Below are 20,132 nucleotides of genomic sequence, written 5' to 3'. Positions count from 1 at the left end.
ACTGCTGAGCTAGACGCTTTGCTGTTTCGCATTTCTTGCATTCTTTTGCTCATATACCCCCTTTTCTTCCACTAAAAGTAACGGGCACTGGATTTTGGACATTCATAAATCACTTGGACAGTAATTAGGAGGTCAGCTACCATTTTTCTCCATTTCACAGAGTTTCCACGGGCGTTTGTCTGAAATCAGGAGGATCCAGCGAGCCCCAGGATCTTAAATGATGCACTACGGTCTCCCAAATCTCAGAAAATGCTCAATGGAGCCTTCATGCAAGAACTGTCATAGATTCTTACAAGAAATTGCTGTACTCCAGACAAGGATTTTTAATGTTGAAGCTGAAAAAGGGCTTTATCATACACTTCCCAGCACAGCCAGGGGTGAGATAGGTAAGTCTGGGGCTAACCAGAACACAAAAATTACCACTCATCATTGCAGAGTTAGTGCAAATCCTGAGAGTGTGTCTTGGCAGTGTCTTTTCCGAAACTTTCTAAAGAACAGACTGATGCCACCTGGCATACACTTGGTGCTAAGCCAAAACGTCCAACAACAAGGAAAATGATTGCAAATGCAGCATCATCGACTATACAGCTCAGCAACAAATTTACATCAGTACACCCTGGGCAGGAAGATCTAAGAACACACGATACAAACAATCCAAAAAGGCAATATTCAAACAACTAAAAACAAAAAACTTCACAACAGTACGTCACGTTAACACATATATCTTTAAGACTGTTGTATACAAAGGTCAAATCAGTGATCACATGACTGGGCTCTTACATTTCTCGCACAGTAGGAGAAAAAAAGATGGCTTATTGAGGCCAAAATGGCAACTCTTCAACAAAAGATGCTGAGGCCATCCATTCAGCCATTCTCTAAACCTGTTTAGTGTCACGGGTATCCCAGCTGCTGATGGGCGAAAGGCGGGGTACACGCATCATAGGGCTGATATATCGAGCCAAACAACAAGACACCCTCACACCTACACGCAATTCAGAGTCTGGATAGCTCATTTCTCGATGGGCACACACTGTACCGTGGGGTTAATTTTTTTTCTATATTAAGATTACGAGTTTTAGATTACGAGAGGCACAGCTGACTTGATTGACAGGCGGGAACACTGTAGCTGTTGGCGAGGAGGCTCAAAGCCCGCCTCTTTACATCACACTTGCTCAGCAGCAGTTATGTTGAGTTCAACATTTCCAATATGGCTGCCGCCGCCGCCGACTGGCCTCAGAACAGCTCCTCAGGAACAGATGGGTGATGTCACGGATACTACGTCCATTATTTGTACAGTATGATCATTCCCCACTCTCTCTGTAGTTTCTATCCAGTGTTCTTTCCTCTCAACAAAAGAGGCATAAAAGCCCAAAAATAAACTTTAAAAAGAAACCTATCATTCTGATATTCCTGTACCTTGTAAAGACACTGAAGACATTTCTCTAAAAATAGGACACCTAGACATGAAGTCAAGACATGGCGTGTGTGCCATCTGCCTCGTGAATGAACAGAGTGAGCTCAGTCAGCGAAAACCCACAAACCCAAGCCTTCAATTTACTCTTTTCAAGTGTTGAGCTATGACCTAAATTACAAGCCACCCATTGTCTGTGTATTTTATAAAAATACAGCTCTTGACATTTACCTCCACTCTTTCCATGGAATGTCTTTGTCTCATTTGAGTTTGACGTGCTGCATCGACTCATCATTTTGAGCTGACGTAACAAAACCAACATCAGGTTTGTATCCAAAAAAACTGTTGAAATTAATGCACTCCTTTTTTTTTTTCCTGTGGCGTGCTACTCATGGTTCAGCTGCTGTGTGGTGCGAAGGTTTTAACTCTGCCAGGCTATCTGGGTGAAGTCTGTCGTGAGAGCTTACAGCTGGTTAATCTACCTGGTGTCACATGCTTGTTTTGGACTTAGAGCGTTAAAATCTCTTTGTCTGATCTCAAATGGCTGATGGACCAGAGTCAAGAGAGTAAAGAGACACCACAGGTGCCATCTGCTAGATTTCCGGTCTCATAAGTAGCTGTCTGGGCCAAGCCAAAACCTTCATGCATATTGAGGTCAAGCCTTGGTGGATTTTACCTGTTAACCTCTTATGTAGTCTAACAACTTCTAATTCTTCACCTTTGATCCAACAGCGACGTAGTTTAAGTAAAAGAAGGAGCTGGTTTAAAAGATTTAAAGAATAAGTTGCTGCTGTTGGCAACATGTTTATGCAGATTAACTATGTGAAACCACAAACAGTATCTTTACAGGATGCAACTGATGTCACATGATAATGAATTATGCCTTCAAAACACTGTTTATAGCCTAATAAATAAAAATAATTAAAACACAATGTGTGACCAAAACATGCATGAGAGGGGAAAAATGTGCAATTTCCTCAAATATGTCCCCAAAAAAGCATCATTAGTGAGTCGTCTGTGTCGATTTATGTTAATATTAGTGGATGTTCAATACCTAAGCATTGAAACACGTGTTCAAAACCTAAGATACTTCACAGTGACAACCAACAAACAACAATACAGGACTCTGAAAGGCAGACCCTCTCCAATTCAAGTTCCTGGTCCAGTCCGTGTGCAACGTCCTCCCGACCAAACTCCTCAGCTGGGATATGACCGACTTACCCGCCTGTCAGAGGGGTTTGCTGGAACACATCCTTAGCAGCTGTCTGAAGAGCTTAGAGGTGGAGGGGAGGTCCTGGAAGCATCACTACAAGGTCCTTTGGGCCTTAGCCGACTCCATTTGTGCAACAGCAAGCAGCCCAACCCATCAAAGCAAACCATGATCTTCATCCAGGTGAGAGAGAAGCTGCAACCTCAACCAAAGTCCTGAGGTGGGCTGTCTGTGACTGGCAGTTCTTGGTGGACTTTGGGAGACAGCTTAGAGTCCCCCAAATCCCTGCAGCAACCACACTCAGGCCTGGCATAGTCCTGACGTTCAATGTCTAAGCAAGTGGTCTTGATTGAGCTGTGAAGACCAATTGGAGGAGGAGGCTCATGAGAGGAATAGAGCTAAGTATGCATGCCTGGTAGTCGACTATTGGAGGCAGGGTTGGAAGGGTTGATTGCAGGGACTTCCTCTTCCTTAGAGCCTGGGCATCTGCAAGCTGCAATGAGGAGGAGCCATTAAGAACGTCCTGGAGGCGGCTGAGAAGTCCTCCAGATGGCTGTGGTAGGATATGCTACCTGGACACAAGTCAGCGCCTGTGTCGACCAGGGGAGAGTATCTGTGTCCAGGTTGCACCACCAGGTGTATCAGAAAGTGCAGAGCTATATGTGTACATGGGTGGAGCTTAAAAGTCAGTAAAACATTAAGTACTTTTCAGCACCTGTTGATCCGTTAATGGAGGGGTGTTATGAGGTGGAGCTGAGGTGGACTTGAAGTCTCTTTGCAACCTGCAACAACTTGCACAGAAGTCAGTCTGTTCCCCATGGCCCTGTTTATGCAAATACATGCATAACTCTTAGTCGTACTGTCATAAAACAGACAACCCACAAGACGCCAGACGGATATTAACTGTTTCTACATGCTAAATTTGGATTATAAATTAGGACATTCTGTGTTGAGGATCTCACTTGACTTGTGTTGTATTCCATCAGCTTTCTTTAACTCGGTACAAAAGTGGAAGAGTACAGTTTATTCTCTTGAGACAAGTCATTGAAAGCCTTGGTGCACGTTTGTACACGCAAAGCTGGACGGTTTCACTGCTGTTGCTGACGAAACAGCCAAAGCGACTGTGGCGTTTCATTGTGCAAGTACGAGCAGACAAAGACATGAACAGAATTGCAAAGCTAGATGCAGTCCCCAAGGCCTGAACACTGTATCTAGTGGGTGGCCTTTAACAATAATCATCCTTGTCTGTTTTGAGGCCTTGTAAATGTGGGTGTTTGGCCACAATGGTCCACAGTAATGATAACAGAAAGTCCACACAGAGCGAGAGATAGACATTACAAGAGGAGCAGAAGGAAAGGGGTGAAGGAGAGAGTTGCAACACTCACATTTTGGTGAGAGAAGGAAATGATGGCTGGAAAGAGAAACAATCCAATCTGCTACGGATCCACTACAGTGTTTATTAATCTTGTGATTTTGAAGGATCTGATAAACATCTGTTGAAAATCAATTATCCCCAAGTGAGCTCCCACTTCCTGCCTGACAGCCATGAGTCTGCTCAGGAGGTGAGGCCTGCTACTGTGCAAATAGTTTAGACTGAATGCAAGACTTAAAGGAAAACTGCAGGGCATGAAATCGTTGCAGATTATGTCATCATCCAAGTTTTCCGCTAACCCTCACTCTAACTTTTTGACCATTTCAGAAAAGGGCAATGCTTCTCACTTTTAAGTAATGAAACTTGCTTGGAAAAAATGACTTTATTCACCAATTGTGCAGAAAAATCTGGAAAGAACACTGTTGTGTGGAGCGTGGAAGCCACCTTGATCATGGCCTCAAGACCTGGAAAACATATTAAACGAAGCCCACAGATATGCGGCCCTCATGAAGTCCTAAAGTTTCCTGTCAGTGTCCTTAAACCAAAGCTGGTGCAACATTTCCACATGTACTGTTAGGTCACGCTGACCAAATTCTTCATTTCCCTCCAGTTAGTAATGTCTGCCTGCAAACCAACTGTCTATGAAAGCAACCTTTGGACTGATTAGACTGTGCAGTTGGGAAGACTGGAATTTGAGGGGTCCAGGTTAAGGGGTATTTCATTGTTGGGAGGTTTAAGCTGTATGAGAGGGTTTAAATACAAATCTGGTACAGTATTTTCAGAGGCCGTCAGTGTTTTACCAAACTGTCCAGGGACACAGGTGTGGTAGATCACTATGTAGCAATAAGTGTTGCACAATCTATATCGATACCTGCACACCAGGACTATTGTGACTTACATGCATGTGTTGACATCTTGCTATCTGAGTCATGTTGCGATCTCCTTTAATCTCGTCAAGAAGGTCAGGCTGAACAGACGGTCGTCGAGTGAGGTCACGCTGTCAGACAGCAGACTGTTGCCGTCTGACAGCGTGAGAGAGCATCCCTGAGATTGACACAGATGCAGCGCTTCTTTAATCCATACCAGCTGGCTAAGGGGGAACCTGAGAGCGGAGATTAAAGATTATTTATATTTATGAATACTTGTTTACTTGTGCACTCTGGCTTAGGCTAATTTAACTTATTTCATGTCTTTAAAAGTACTTCTATGCCTTTCTTTGTACAGATTGTACTTTTATTTCTTATTTAGAATCTTTAGATTTTAGGTTTCTATATTTATAGTCCTTACTGTCTTGTTGTCAAGTACCAGTGTTCCAATCACATCAAATTCATTGTGTGTGCGAGCTCACTTGGCAATAAAGCTTTCTTGATTTTTGTTTAAAGATAAAAATGCTGAATAAAATTTCCTCCTTTTGCTTATATGTATGGTTATTTTTATTTGGTGTCTTTATTTCAAAAATTAAAAATAGAAAGAAATAAAAGTAAAGAAAAATTGAAAATAAAAAAAATCAATCAATTAAATTGGCCACATAATGAAACATTTAAAGTACAAAGGAGCAAGAAGAATTAAAAAATATATTTTCTGTTATTTCATGAATGCAAAAAATAAATATTTATTTATACATAAACACACAAAATGAGAAAAAGTTGTCATGTGTGTAAATTGTTTGAGAATGCAATGAAAATTACTCAAAAGATAAACATATTGAATGTAAACTACTGATGTTTGGCACTTTTTAAGATAAGTTAAGATATTACTTTATTGATCCCCGGGGGGGAAATTCTGTTGTTACAGCAACCAAGACATAAGTAAAATCAAGAAAGAAGTTTTAATAAGTAAAAATAAGTAAAAATAAAATAAAATAAAATAATGCACATTATCTGTCCATGTTGGCCCTCTGTCTCATCTAATACCAACATTGTTGCATGCAGAGTGAATATATGACACGTGTGCAACAATTTTTATTTCTTATAATTGTGTTTCTTTGTTGTAAGATAAGATAAGAGATTCCTTTACTCGTCCCACAACAGGGAAATTCAAGTGTTACAGTAACAGAGTAGACAAAGTGCAAAAGAAATATAGAAAGCAAACAAGAGCCTATAAATTAGCAATTATTAAAAAGTTATTAGCAATTAAAATTTAATTAAAGAGGTAAAACATAAGCATATCTTACAACACAAACATATATATATATATATATATATATATATATATATATATATATATATATATATATATATATATATATATATATATATATATTATTGATTATAGAGTCTGACCACTGCAGGAAGAAAAGACCTGCTCTCTTTGTGTCTTGCAAAAAAAAGATTATGTGTGCAGTCTAATTCCAAATCTCTGCAATGTCTGGTTTTTGATCTTCCACTGAAGGTGAAGGAATGCTAAAACTAATTGATGTGAGAAGGTTCAGATATTGCAGTAGAAGTCTGGAACCCAGAGCTCAGAGACATTGCAAAGGGGGGTGGTTGGACAGTCCAGTCCAGTGTGGGCTAACTTTCTGGTGGTCTCAGTCCGCCTGACTTCTCCTCAATGTGCTCAAAGCCTTAAGAGTGCCCAGGGACTCCGGTTTGAACCGGCTTGTGTTACCTTTTGTAATCTTGTGCGGTCTCTGTCTGTCTTTTCCACCATGTGGATGAGGTGACGAGGGCTGAACCGGTTCAGACGTGGAAGGGAGTCCGGTTTCAGCTGGCTGCGTTGCCATAGTAACGAGCTCTCTATAAATACCCTGGGAGTCCCTCAACGCCTTCCAGTCCTGTTTCAGTCACGGCACAGAGACATCCACCCTCCAGCAGCAGGACTTCACTGAGAAGGAGCTGCTTTATTTTTTCACCCCAGCGTTCTGAGAGTCTCATGGACACACTCTTTGTAAATGCTTTTTAAGGTAAGTTCTTTTTTTAAATACACTCATTTAAATACTCGCATTTGAGCTTACTGACTTACCTAGGCTGTTTAAAAGCAGAATTAATATATCTTAAATATCTTTTGTCATCTCCTGTTTGAATAGATTAGTAAAGTGAGTGTTTTAAAAATAAATAAAACCTCTTTTGTTAGTTGTTCTAACATGATCAGCTAATACGTGGCCGGCTAACTAGCTAGCTATGAGCTGTGAAATCACACTACACGAGAAGCTATTTAACGTTTAACCGTTACATTAATTATATAGGGGTGTATTGATGTTAGAGTGTTCACGTTTAATCGAATAGATTATTAATCCACATCGTTTATAGAGGGATTATTTAGCTAACGGTAATCTCGATGCTAAATTGCCGCATGGCATTTAGAAAAAGCGGAACCGGCACTCTGAGGGGTGCGTCATCCGCCCGTCTCTGATTGGTTCGTTTTCCTTCCACTCGCTCCGAATTGAAGGCGGGTCTTCCTCGCTATTGGTTGGAAAAGTGGAATGGGCGGAGTGAGGACGCTTGATTCTTTGACTGAGTTTTTCATTGGTTGGAAACGTGGAATGTACGGGGCTAAGACGCTTGATTCTTTGAATGACTTTTGCAATGCAGATGGTGTCAAGTTGTCATCAGGGTAATAAAATGGAGCGCCATTAAAGTTTGTAGTGGCCATTTGTCATAAAAAAAAAAACTCAAGAGAAAACTCCAAATATCCAACTTTAACTGAACTTAATCAAAGGCTCACTGATGCACCGTGGGGATGTGGTGTGCACACCACAAATGAGTCCAATGTCCATGCAAAAGTTCAGCAGTTTCCAATGGTTTATTTTGATGGCAAACAAAAGGAACAAAGAAAATCACGGCCCCTGCTGCCTTTCCTGATCTGGTAAAAAACCATAGGACCACCCAGGTGCATGCTGGCCTTCAGCCACCTACCTACCTTAATAACCTCAGGTGCCCACAGTTCCTAATTACCTAACAAACAAAAGAAATACTAAATATACAAAAAATATAAATATACTAAACAAATGACCAGCAAAAAATATATCCCCAAAATCTAACTTAAAAAGAGAGGTTTGGATACATCGAACAACTAATACTACTTATTAATTCTAAAATAAATAAAACTAAATACAAAAAATATCAAATGGCTCCAACTAAAGTGTTTAGGCCTTGCGTGTGTGTCTGCGACTGTTTAAAGCCTTTAAACATCAATAATAGTGGTTTTAATGTTATGATACTTGGCTTGGTTTGAGCACTGAATACAATATTCTTAATTCTGCTGTAATTCTGAGTTTATACATGGATTCATTAATAGTTATCTCATCTCAACTTTATTTATATAGCACCTTTCATACATAAAAACATGCAGCCCAAAGTGCTTCACAAAATAACAGACAGAAAACAACAGCAATAGTAAAATAATAAAAGGCATGATTATAAATAAAATACTTAAAAATAAAATCAATACAATAAAATTAATAAAATAAGTAATAGTGGAAAGAAAAGTTAAAAATAAGGTAGTGTTAACAAGATCAGATGAATACAAGAAATAAATGTTAAAGCAATGATTAAAATAATAATGAATCATATCTGACATGTATTCAATATTAAAAGTCCTCCTCTTGTTCACAGAATCATCACTCTAGAAAAACGCACACTGGCTACTCTGAAGGCCCTGGCCTCGAGTCTTATTTGAAGGGATTCAACTTCACTGGTGAACCGCCTTGGCTTCTCTGCACCTGAGAAAACAACAGCATAAATTCCATCTCTTTCATATCCAAGTAAGTGTCTCACTGTCTGATGGGTTGTTTCAGTTCTGCATTTCTATCTTTTTAGGATAATACTGGTACAAGATGTCATTCAGCACGTTACTGTGCTTTATGACTTACTGTAACTTTCTCATGAGTTTGGAATAGAATAAACTTTAGTGATCAAGGACACAAAAGACAGTGTGTTCTCACAGCTGAATGCAATCTCAATGTCTCTCTCTCTCTCCCTCTTCCAGTTTACTAGTGACCAAGCAAAAGGACTTCTTGTGACCATGAACACTGCCACTCCTACTGAGTTTGAATTCTCGTTCCTGGAGGAGGGATTTTCTGCCAAGGATATTGTTGAACAAAAGATCAATGAGTCATCCATGACGGTAAATGTGTTGTCTTTGTTTAAGGAATACACAGATGGCCTATTTGTTTATTGATGTCGCTGTAATCCTACACTGCTCCTCAGATTCCTGATATTCTGCACTCTTGACTCAGCTCTTAGGATCTTGGTTGAATGTATTTGTTTCAGGACAGCTTTTCTGAAATGTCCCCTTTCCTTCTATCTCTTCAATCACAGGACGACAGAGACGCCTTCTATGTCTGTGACCTAGGAGACGTGCTGAAGAAACAACTGCGCTGGATGAGAGCGCTGCCGCGCGTCACTCCTTTCTATGCCGTGAAATGCAACGACAGCCGGGCTGTAGTCATGACACTGGCATCCCTGGGAACTGGCTTTGACTGTGCAAGCAAGGTGCATGTTGGGAACTTTTCAGAGCTTCAGATGTTCTCAGAATAACACGATACAAAGCTCTCTTGATGATGAGCTGAAATTGCGTTGGCAGCTCGTGTTTCTAACACACACACTTTTTTTGTCTCTTTGTAGATGGAGATTCAGATGGTTCAGTCTCTGGGAGTGGATCCAAGCAGAATCATTTATGCAAACCCATGCAAGCAAGTTTCTCAGATCAAGTATGCGTCTGCCCATGGCGTTCAGATGATGACCTTTGATAGCGAGGTGGAACTAATGAAAGTGGCACGCTGTCATGACAATGCCAAGTAAGTTTTTTTTTTTTTTTTTTTTTTGTAGTTTGTTTTTATAACCATCAAGTCTTTGGTGTGGTATCTGCTCTCTTCCTCCATATTTTCTCCCTTTTGTACTAACTCTCTCCATCTTCTTATTACTCAGGCTGGTCCTGCGCATTGCCACAGATGACTCAAAGGCCGTGTGTCGCCTGAGTGTGAAGTTCGGTGCCCCTCTCAAATCCTGCCGAGGTCTCCTGGAGCGGGCTAAAGAGCTCGGCCTGGATGTGATCGGCGTCAGCTTCCATGTCGGCAGCGGCTGCACTGACCCCGAGACCTACACCCAGGCCATCGCTGATGCCCGCTTAGTTTTCGATATGGGGGTGAGTCTTGAGAAATTAATTCACAGCTGTGGTATACGTCTGTCTGCAGGTGTTCACAGAAAAGTAACTTTTATTCTTAATTTTGTGAACCAGGATGAGCTGGGCTTCAACATGGACCTGATGGACATTGGAGGCGGATTCCCTGGTTCGGATGACGCTGAGCTTAAATTTGAAGAGGTATCTTGCATTTCTTTAAACTATAAACCAATCATTTCACCTGAAAATTAAAAGTAGCACAGTGTTTGAGTTGACTCATATTAACCTGCGGGGCACTTTCTTTTCTTCTCTTAGATCACAGCCGTGATCAACCCCGCTCTGGACAAGTACTTCCCCGCCGATAATGGCATTAAGATCATTGCTGAGCCGGGCCGCTTTTACGTGGCCTCGGCTTACACACTGGTCGTTAACATCATTGCCAAGAAGGTCATCATAGATGACGAGTCTGCATCAGATGGTAACAGTCTTTATATGAAAGAGTGCATTTTAGAAAAGCGGTTTCATCTGAAACTTCCATCTAACCTTTATTTACAACTTTATCTTTACAGAGGAGGACGAGGGGACCAATGACAGGACTCTGATGTACTACGTCAATGACGGAGTGTACGGATCCTTCAACTGCATTCTCTATGACCACGCTCACTGCCTGCCAACACTACATAAGGTATTGTAATATCAATAAGTGTCATCAAAACCTTCTAATAAAGGTGAAACAAATAGCAGAGTTTAACATTGCATGTTTACATTCGCCTTTAATCCCCGTAGAAGCCAAAGCCGGATGAGGCCATGTACCACTGCAGTATTTGGGGCCCGACATGCGATGGCCTGGATCGCATCGTTGAGCAGTGCAGCCTGCCTGACATGCAGGTGGGTGACTGGCTGGTTTTTGAGAACATGGGCGCTTACACTGTGGCGGCCTCCTCCACCTTCAACGGCTTCCAAAGACCCGACATTCACTACGTCATGTCCCGCACTGCCTGGTAAGTAAAGCGAGGGTGAGGGTGAGGAAACTAAAGGGGGGGCTCTGTTTTTTTTTGGAGTGTCTGTCTGCTCACGAGCTTCTTTGTAACCTAACTTTTGTTTTGTTGTTTACAGGCAACACGTGCAGCAGGTCTGTTCCAAGGGCATGCCAGCTCCTGCGGAGGGGTCCAGCCTGTTTGAAGTGCCGGCCTGCTGTGGCAGAGAGAGCGGCTTGGAGATGCCCACAAAGCCCTACCAGGCTCATGTGGTTTAAATGAATACTGTACTTCACAGCATTGTTCTCAACATCTCTCATCCTTTTTGTTATCCTTTACCGGGGAAGTTTCTATTTGTTCTTTTTTCTTCTCCTTTAATATAAAACGTGACACTTCAAGGCCAGTTACTTGACAGGAGAATGAGAGCGGCTGGTTGTTGCACAAACTTCTGTGTTCTGTATGGAAGCTGAGGATCTCTGCTCGATGTAACGAGGCTGAATCACTCTTTTAGTGGCTCTATGTTCCAGGCAGAGAGTTACAGGGCCACTCTGTACTTGAACATTTCCCGGCAGTCTCTTTTTGGGAGTCTGTGTGACTGTAAGAGCTTGAGTACTGTAGTTCATGAAGATCCTTTTTCTGAACTGTAAACCATTGCTTTGCAAAGACATCACACAACTACTTCTCTGAAGGTTCCCCATCACCATACGACACACAACACTTGAAACTGTAGCATTAGTCCAAGTGGTGAAGGGTTACTCATGCTAATCATTTAATACTATTCTGAACAATAGTAGCTAATTCCAACTGTAAGGGTTGGTTTATTATAAAACAGCAAATCCTTTACAGCCCTGTTTCCTGCAGAAGTAGTTTGTAACTGCAAAGAGGTGGTTGAGGGTTGATTTGTATTCCTCAAAAATGGCTGCTATGTTTTTTTATTTATATTTTCCAAGATCTCAGCTTCTATACAGAACTCCTCAAGTGTTAATCTTTAAGATGTTTACACGTATATATTTATTCTTCAGACATGTGCATAGTGTTGCTATCCAGTTATTCATCCTGGAAATGTGTGTCTGCCAGTTATTTGCAGAACGGAAGCAAAATTAGAAAAAGCACAAGTATGCACGTGAACCTATCAAAGTGCATGTGCAGCGAATGTTTAGTGTACCTCTGTGCTGATGTGGCTGCAGCCTCTGAGTCAGCTTCAGCACTTGCATAGATGCTACTTATATCCAGCATGTGATTCTATATAGGTCTCGGTCACCAGACACCACAGCTGCTGCACTAACAAGATCTTCAAGATTAACACTTCCAAACACAGGGACTCAAGATGCAGACTGCACCTCTCCTCTTCTCCTCCTTATTGTATCTTTGTTTTTTTTTTGTTATTTGTAGAAGGCTGTTCATGATATTAATAAGAAGCAGTGTTTAACCGTACATTTGAAATGGATACGAAAGAGACGGGATTGCAAAGTCATAACGCTTTCCTATGGAAACTTTTTGAAGTTTTGTATTTTTTTAATAAATAAAACATGGGTGCAGAGCCAGATTATTGTTGTGTTTTATTCTTAGGATCCAGATTTTAAAAAAGACATTGAGACATTTTTATAAGCTCAATGGACTTCAGGATGTTTCAAGAGCTCCATCTAGTGTTTGCAGGAGGAGCTGCTTTAACCTGTGCTGCATTTTATGCTACCACTGACAAAATGTGTTAAAGACTATACACACCAGTGTTGAATCAAAGTTGGAAGCAATGATTATACATGTTTGTTAATTTGCATTTACCTTAACAGAAAAGAAGCGTCACATCACACTTTTTAGTCCTTTATTTAGGCAGTTTCAGAGAAATATATAGGTTAAAATGCATCTTAATGTTTTTTTTTTTAAAGGATGTCATGGTTAATCTGTTGTTTCAAGCAGGAATTCAATGAAGCCATCTGCTAAATTTCCTAACATCATATACAGATAACCAAAAACTACTGAAATATGTTTTACAACAACATACAAGAAGCAATATGTACAAAAAGGGTGTAATCACAGTCACTGGTACTGCTGTGCTCTGTCCATTAACATGAAGGCAGAGTCGAGTCAGCTTAGGCAGAAAGACCAGAAACACAGACGGCAGCCCTCCTGGTGTCATACAACAGCAATACAATCTGTGCATTATTTCATATGTAGTATAGAAACATCTTTGTAAGCAGGCTAAATTTCTCATTAGCATGGAGGAGCAATATTGCGAGCATTTAAAAAAAAGCTGCATTTATTTATTCTTAAAATATTCTCTAACAATATAAAAGATATATATATATTTAAGATAATGGGAAACATTTAAAAAGCCAAAAATGAAGTGGTATGGTCTAACAAAAGAGCTGAAGAAAAACAAAATAAAGTTAAAATATTCACAATCGAGTCCATAACAACACATATGTTATAAAATGGGCACAAATATTCAGATTAAAGCTGGAATATGGAGATAATAAAGTTGAGAAAAACACACATTTTGCAAAAAACTTCAAAAATAAAAACAACTAGATTAAAGTTATGGAAGAGGATGAGGGTCACTGAAAAAAAATATTAAATTAAGGTCCAATATATTATTATTATTATTATTATTATTATTATTATTATTATTATTATTATTATTATTATTAAAGTCAGAATTCTGACTTTTTTCTCAGAATAATAATACAAAAATATATTGGACCTTAATTGTTATTATATAATTATTTTCAGTGGCCCTAATCCTCTTCCGCATAAAGTTGATAAACTAGGAGTAAATTGATTGTTAATTGAAAGTGTTTTTTTTTCTTATTAGTGCTAACAAATTGAATTGGAGGAGCTGGTTTTCTTTCCTCCTTTAATTTAAAATATAATTTGTCATAAGAGTTATTTCATTTTAATCTACATTTGACATTTTAAACTTGCTTGTGTGGATTATTGTTTCCGAGCTCTCTTGTTTAATTCATCCATGTGCATGTGAAGTTATGATTTCACCACAGGAATGCCTTTCCGCTCATAATGCTTCCTGATGTACTCAGTCATGGCCCTCTCATTATTAATCTCTTTCCTGAACACCATGATGTAACACTTCGGGGCCAAGTGACAGAAGAGGACGCTATAGCTGAAAATGAGAATGTCTGCACTCTCAATGGCCTGCTTGTAGATCCCAAACAAATAGATGTGAATGGGGATGAAGAGGATCCAGATGATCAAAAACAGCATCATACTGATGCTGATCAGACTTGCATTTTTATAAATATCCGGCAGCTGTTTACCCTTATATGCAAAAAGGAAACAAATAAAGGCCAGGGAGAAGCTGTAGCTCAGCATTGCTATGAAGAACTCTCGGGAGCCGTTGTTACAGTGCAACAGGATGGTCTTATCTAAAAGCTTTTCAGCAGAACTGGGGGGATAGTAGATCAACCACGGCACACACAGCGCCACCTGTATCCCAGAGATGGCGATCACTATCAGCGCCGGCTTGTTGAGCTTTTTCACCCACGAGCTTATTCTTGCATCAAAGTTAAACCCCACTAAGATCTGGAGCAGGTTGGCCAGGATGCAGGAGACGCAGATTGAAAAGGAAATGCCGAACAAAGGCTGACCCAGTCTGCAGGAGGCATCGGTGGGTTTTACAATAACGGTAAATATCAGACAGAAGCAGACCAGCAAGGAAAACAGCTCCAAGAAACATAAGTAACCTCCCACAGCCTTCACAATCGGAGTGCTGCGATAGATCGTAAACAAAACAGCAAACACGATGACGACGATAATCCCCAGAACTGACAAACAACTCAAAATAATGACGAAGGGATCTGACCACGACAGGGACTCAGTCTTCATCTTTAAACAGGTATTGTTTAGAGAGAGGTACTCCGTCGCAGGGCAACGTTCACACTTGTCACCTGAAGACACAGAAACACACAGTGAGCTGCATGAGGACGTGACAAACATGTCATGTGAGAAATACATAAATATAAGGAAGTACTAAACCGCAGCATTTGAACACAATCACAGTACAGCAGTATTACAGAGAACTCTGCAGTACTTGCAAATTAATGCAAAGCTGTCCTCACATTTGGAAAAACAAGAAAAGCGACTGAACCAGCTTGTGCACCACAACATCAACACACACAGCAAGACATTCAGAGATACATTAATACACAGAGAAAGCCCTCTCATCATCTCTGTCTTCATAAAGCCCATCAAACACAACTTGTTTTCCTTTTTCTGTCTTTCTGTTTGTTGATTTGTTCTTATTTGTAAAGTTAATAAAAGATTACTATGAAGTAAAACACCAAAAGTTGCAAGAAAAGCTCAAATTACCAGTTGATTTGATCCTAGAGCATTGTATCGCATTGTATCACATTGTATCACACAGGCTTTACAGGGTGGAGAGAGGGACAATTTGCCTTGATGGGGTTGTAGCCCATTTCGATGGCCTTCTCAATACCCTCCATGTCATATCTTATCGTATTGTATCGTAACTTATCGTATAGCATTGTATCATTTCTTATCGTATCTTATTGTATCGTATCTTATCGTATTGTATCGTATCTTATTGTATATTATCGTATCTTATTGTATCTGATCATATTGTATCGTATCTGATCGTATTGTATCGTATCTTATCATATTGTATCGTATCTTATCATATTGTATCGTATCTTATTGTATTGTATCGTATCTTATTGTATTGTATCGTAACTTATCATATTGTATCGTAACTTATTGTATTGTATCGTATCTTATTGTATTGTATCGTATCTTATTGTATTGTATCGTAACTTATCATATTGTATCGTATTGTATCGTATCATATCTTATTGTATCAAATCTTATGTATCATATTGTATCGTAACTTATCGTATTGTATCGTATCTTATCATATTGTATCGTATCTGATCGTATTGTATCGTATCTTATCATATTGTATCGTAACTTATTGTATTGTATCGTATCTGATCATATTGTATCGTAACTTATTGTATTGTATCGTAGCTTATCGTATTGTATTGTAACTTATCATATTGTATCGTATTGTATCATATCTTATCGTATTGTATCGTATTGTATCGTATCATATCTTATTGTATCAAATCTTATGGTATCGTATCTTATCATATCGTATCTTATCGCATTGTATCGTATCTTATCGTATTGTATCGTATCTTATCGTATTGTATCGTATCTTATCATATTGTATCGTATTGTATCGTATCTGATCGTATTGTATCGTATCTTATCATATTGTATCGTATCTTATCATATTGTATCGTAACTTATTGTATTGTATCGTATCTTATCATATTGTATCGTAACTTATTGTATTGTATCGTAGCTTATCGTATTGTATTGTAACTTATCATATTGTATCGTATTGTATCGTATCATATCTTATTGTATCAAATCTTATGGTATCGTATCTTATCATATCGTATCTTATCGCATTGTATCGTATCTTATCGTATTATATCGTATCTTATCGTATTGTATCGTATCTTATCATATTGTATCGTATCTTATCGTATTGTATCGTATCTTATCGTATTGTATTGTATCTTATCATATTGTATTGTATCTTATCATATTGTATCGTAATCGTATTGTATCGTATCTTATCGTATTGTATCGTATCTTATCGTATTGTATCGTAACTTATCGTATTGTATCGTAACGTATCGTATTGTATCGTAACTTATCGTAACTTATCGTATTTTATCGTATTGTATTGTAACTAATCGTATTGTATCGTAACTTATCGTATTGTATCGTATCTTATCGTATAGCCTTGTATTGTATCTTATTGCATCATATCTTATTGTATCGTATCTTATGGTATCATATCTTATCATATCGTATCTTATCGTATTGTATCGTATCTTATCGTATTGTATCGTATCTTATCGTATTGTATCGTATCTTATCATATTGCATCGTAACTTATCGTATTGTATCGTAACGTATCGTATTGTATCGTATCTTATCGTATAGCCTTGTATTGTATCTTATTGCATCATATCTTATTGTATCGTATCTTATGGTATCGTATCTTATCATATCGTATCTTATCGTATTGTATCGTATTGTATCGTATCTTATCGTATTGTATCGTATCTTATCATATTGTATCGTAACTTATCGTATTGTATCGTAACGTATCGTATTGTATCGTAACTTATCGTAACTTATCGTATTTTATCGTATTGTATTGTAACTAATCGTATTGTATCGTAACTTATCGTATTGTATCGTATCTTATCGTATAGCCTTGTATTGTATCTTATTGCATCATATCTTATTGTATCGTATCTTATGGTATCATATCTTATCGTATCATATCGTATCTTATCGTAATGTATCGCATTGTATCGTATTTTATTGGGTCATATCTTATCGCATTGTATTGTATCATATCTGATTGTATCGCATTGTATCGTATCGCATTCTATCATATCGTATTCTATCGTATCTGATCGTATCTTATTGTATCTTATCGTATCGCATTCTATCGTATCGCCGACTTTATCACTCTGTTGGAAGTTAAAAATAACAACTTACCATTTCCAGCAGAAAACTCTTTGTCTGCACAGGGAACACAGTCATCGCAGCATTTCCTGCCTTGATTTTTCAGCTCCTGTCCTGTCTCACATGTTTTAGAGCAGTTGTAAGCAGTTACCTATTAAAGACAAAGCAGAATCATTCATTAAAGTGTATTCACTGCTTCTGGGAGTAAATATCAGAAGATGTATTTAATTTGACCTCACCAGCACACTCCTCATTTTTCTAACAAGATCATCCGGGACTTTAATTTTTCCGCTTGGCCAGTACTCTCCGATAGTTTTTATGAGTGGCTCAGTCATGTCCCAAAAGACAATATCATATCCTAAACTGGGGTCGCCATTGGAGTCGAAGTCTATGTGTGTGGTGTTCACAGTGAAGTTGACTTTCTTGATTTCCAAAAGAAGCTGTGGAAAGAAACGTGAAACAAAAAGTTTGTCAGTCAACTCAACACATTTAGTAATTGTTTCTGAAACCAAAAAGAACAGGCAACTGCAAAACTCAAGGTGTTAAACACACGAGTCCTCGAGCAATCGGGTGACGTCATGACAGTTAGTCCTTCTTATATTCAGTCCATTATACAGCTATGTAAGAAATGCAAAATGTTTCAGAAACCTTTCAAAATGTTACCTCCAAAGCTGTGAAGTTGGTGCCACGTTGACAGCGGTGGCTGTCACACTTCAGCAGGTTCTTGAGACCCTCGACGATCACTTGAACAGCCAGGTAGATGTTGTACGATCGATCCTGGTCAATGTATGTTGCCAAACATCTCAGATCCAGACACTGCTTAGACCCTTGGCTGTTTGTAAGTGAGCAGTTAGTTCCTCCGTTCACCTCCGATTGGTTGAGACAGGGCGGATATTGTGACAGGTAATGCTTCAGGAGGGCATTTGAAGTTCCGTTGAACATTGAGAGGACGTAGTCTCTAAAACCAGGAACCTCATTCCTCTTTGAGATGAATCCGAAAACTTGTCCAGCCATTTCAATCCCGGGGAGTGAAGTGATACGTAGAGAAGTGGACCAGCTATCACTGGCAATCCAAGTTCTGTTGAGCTTGTGTTTGATGGCTGCTTTCATGATGACATTAACGTTGGAACCTTTTGTGAACAGGATGATGGCCTCCGCTGAGGAATTGTTAATGTTGCTCACCAGCTTATCCAGCACCATGCTGGCTTTGTGGTCATTCTTGGAAAAGTAACCGGGCAGGATTTCAGTGAATTCAATGCAAATGTCCTCCATGTCGCCGAAGATGTCCAGAAGTTTTTCACTGCCGTACTTCCCGTACGCATCATAACTTCCTACAACAGCAACTGTTTTCCAGTTAAACTTCTCCACCAGCTTGGCTATGGCCTTTGTCTGATATTCATCGCTCGATATAGTTCGCAGAAAAGTGGGGAACTTCAACTTCCTGCTGAGGAGCTCGCTCGTTGATCCATAACTTATCTGCAAAAACAGGAATTAGTCAGAGTAAAAATTGATCCCCATGAAGTTTGCATGAATGCATTTCAAACAAACTACTAGGTATTTACTCTCAGCCATCATCTTGCACATTCATACACAACTGCACACCTCTCTATTGTACACATTTTGTATTTTATGATACTGTGTTTCAGATTTTAGTGAATTTCATGTTTCTTCTTATCAATCACAGTTTCTTATTCTACTTCTACATGCTCTTTTATTTTTGCACCAAAATCACCAAGACAAACTCTTCTGTTTTTGGCCTTACGTCTACACATAATCTGAGCTTTGGATTCCTGAAAACAGAGGTTTTTAAAAACGCCTTCCATGGTCACATTTTTTGAAAGACTAACCTGAGTTACTGAGGACAGAGCAACAACCATTGCAACAGCCATTGACACTTCTGAATGGCTTTCACCGATCACCGCCTTTGTTTTGGATTCAGGTAAAGCAGGATGAGAGTGTCCAGGTACCAAACAGCTCTGAGGGTCTGACTGACCCTGCAGCAGCTGCAGGGTCGCACTGATGGCCACGCTGATGTCCCCGCAGGTGTCATAGATGTCGTACCCGAGGGTGATGTTGGGTAGAACCCTGGGTGTGCGCTGGTTTATTTCTCTGATGGCTCGTATCATCACCTGGCTGTGGAGGAACACTACTAAGCTATATCTGTGAAAAAGAACACTCATCTCAACTCCACTCATCGCTATCACATGAATTTAATGAGGCAGTTCACTTACACACTGCAGGAGGACGGAGAATGTGTCGTGTTTCTGTTGGTTTGCCTGTGAAAAGGGAAAAGTCCGCCGATGATGATGTCCCCAGGTGAGTATGCATGCAGATGATCGCTAACACCTGAATGAGGGTAAAACACACCTGCAATGATGAAAAACACGTACATGGACATGATGGAAAAGCAACATGTGTGTGCACATGTTCCTCTCTCTGCAGAATGAACCGACTCCTGGACAACTGCTCTCATATAACTTCCTCTTGTGTGAAGTCATGCACATTTATTTGCATCATCAGAACCTGTTATTTGATGCAAATCACTTTAAGATATACGCACACGTCCTCAAAGAACAC

General features: G+C 39.5%; 2 protein-coding genes and 1 long non-coding RNA gene across 3 annotated transcripts; 1 reads left to right on the top strand and 2 right to left on the bottom strand.

The window, feature by feature from the left end:
- Nucleotides 1–4,920: 4,920 nt before the first annotated feature.
- LOC117806016 lies at nt 4,921–6,937 on the bottom strand. Its single transcript, XR_004629582.1, has 2 exons — nt 6,601–6,937; nt 4,921–5,095 (listed from the first exon to the last, which is right to left on the bottom strand). It is a non-coding gene; the product is annotated as an uncharacterized LOC117806016 (long non-coding RNA).
- odc1 (ornithine decarboxylase 1) lies at nt 6,491–12,576 on the top strand. The gene is made up of 11 exons (XM_034674673.1): nt 6,491–6,895; nt 8,547–8,695; nt 8,920–9,057; nt 9,252–9,425; nt 9,558–9,730; nt 9,861–10,077; nt 10,171–10,254; nt 10,369–10,531; nt 10,623–10,738; nt 10,840–11,054; nt 11,170–12,576. Exons 3-11 carry the CDS (start codon nt 8,956–8,958, stop codon nt 11,306–11,308), a joined length of 1,383 nt encoding a protein of 460 aa, XP_034530564.1. The 5' UTR covers nt 6,491–6,895; nt 8,547–8,695; nt 8,920–8,955; the 3' UTR covers nt 11,309–12,576.
- A 1,312-nt stretch (nt 12,577–13,888) lies between these two features.
- On the bottom strand, nt 13,889–19,681 carry LOC117806499 (G-protein coupled receptor family C group 6 member A-like). The gene is made up of 5 exons (XM_034675452.1): nt 19,403–19,681; nt 18,219–19,031; nt 17,795–17,995; nt 17,589–17,706; nt 13,889–14,932 (listed from the first exon to the last, which is right to left on the bottom strand). Exons 1-5 carry the CDS (start codon nt 19,679–19,681, stop codon nt 14,010–14,012), a joined length of 2,334 nt encoding a protein of 777 aa, XP_034531343.1. The 3' UTR covers nt 13,889–14,009.
- Between the last annotated feature and the right edge of the window lie 451 nt (nt 19,682–20,132).

The sequence above is a fragment of the Notolabrus celidotus genome, chromosome 22 (genome assembly GCF_009762535.1).
Source record: "Notolabrus celidotus isolate fNotCel1 chromosome 22, fNotCel1.pri, whole genome shotgun sequence".
Taxonomy (NCBI): Eukaryota; Metazoa; Chordata; class Actinopteri; order Labriformes; family Labridae; genus Notolabrus; species Notolabrus celidotus.
This window is presented reverse-complemented; position numbering and strand designations above follow the sequence as displayed.

Excerpts from the sequence above, each read along its gene's own strand:
- odc1 (XM_034674673.1), top strand. The coding sequence starts at position 8,956 with ATGAACACTGCCACTCCTACTGAGTTTGAATTCTCGTTCCTGGAGGAG. Across the intron at positions 9,426-9,557 it reads GCTTTGACTGTGCAAGCAAG|ATGGAGATTCAGATGGTTCA; the intron begins GTGCATGTTGGG and ends GTCTCTTTGTAG. Across the intron at positions 11,055-11,169 it reads GTCATGTCCCGCACTGCCTG|GCAACACGTGCAGCAGGTCT; the intron begins GTAAGTAAAGCG and ends TGTTGTTTACAG.
- LOC117806499 (XM_034675452.1), bottom strand. The coding sequence starts at position 19,681 with ATGATACGAGCCATCAGAGAAATAAACCAGCGCACACCCAGGGTTCTA. Across the intron at positions 19,032-19,402 it reads CTCTGTCCTCAGTAACTCAG|ATAAGTTATGGATCAACGAG; the intron begins GTTAGTCTTTCA and ends CTGTTTTTGCAG. Across the intron at positions 14,933-17,588 it reads AGAGTTTTCTGCTGGAAATG|GTGACAAGTGTGAACGTTGC; the intron begins GTAAGTTGTTAT and ends CTGTGTCTTCAG.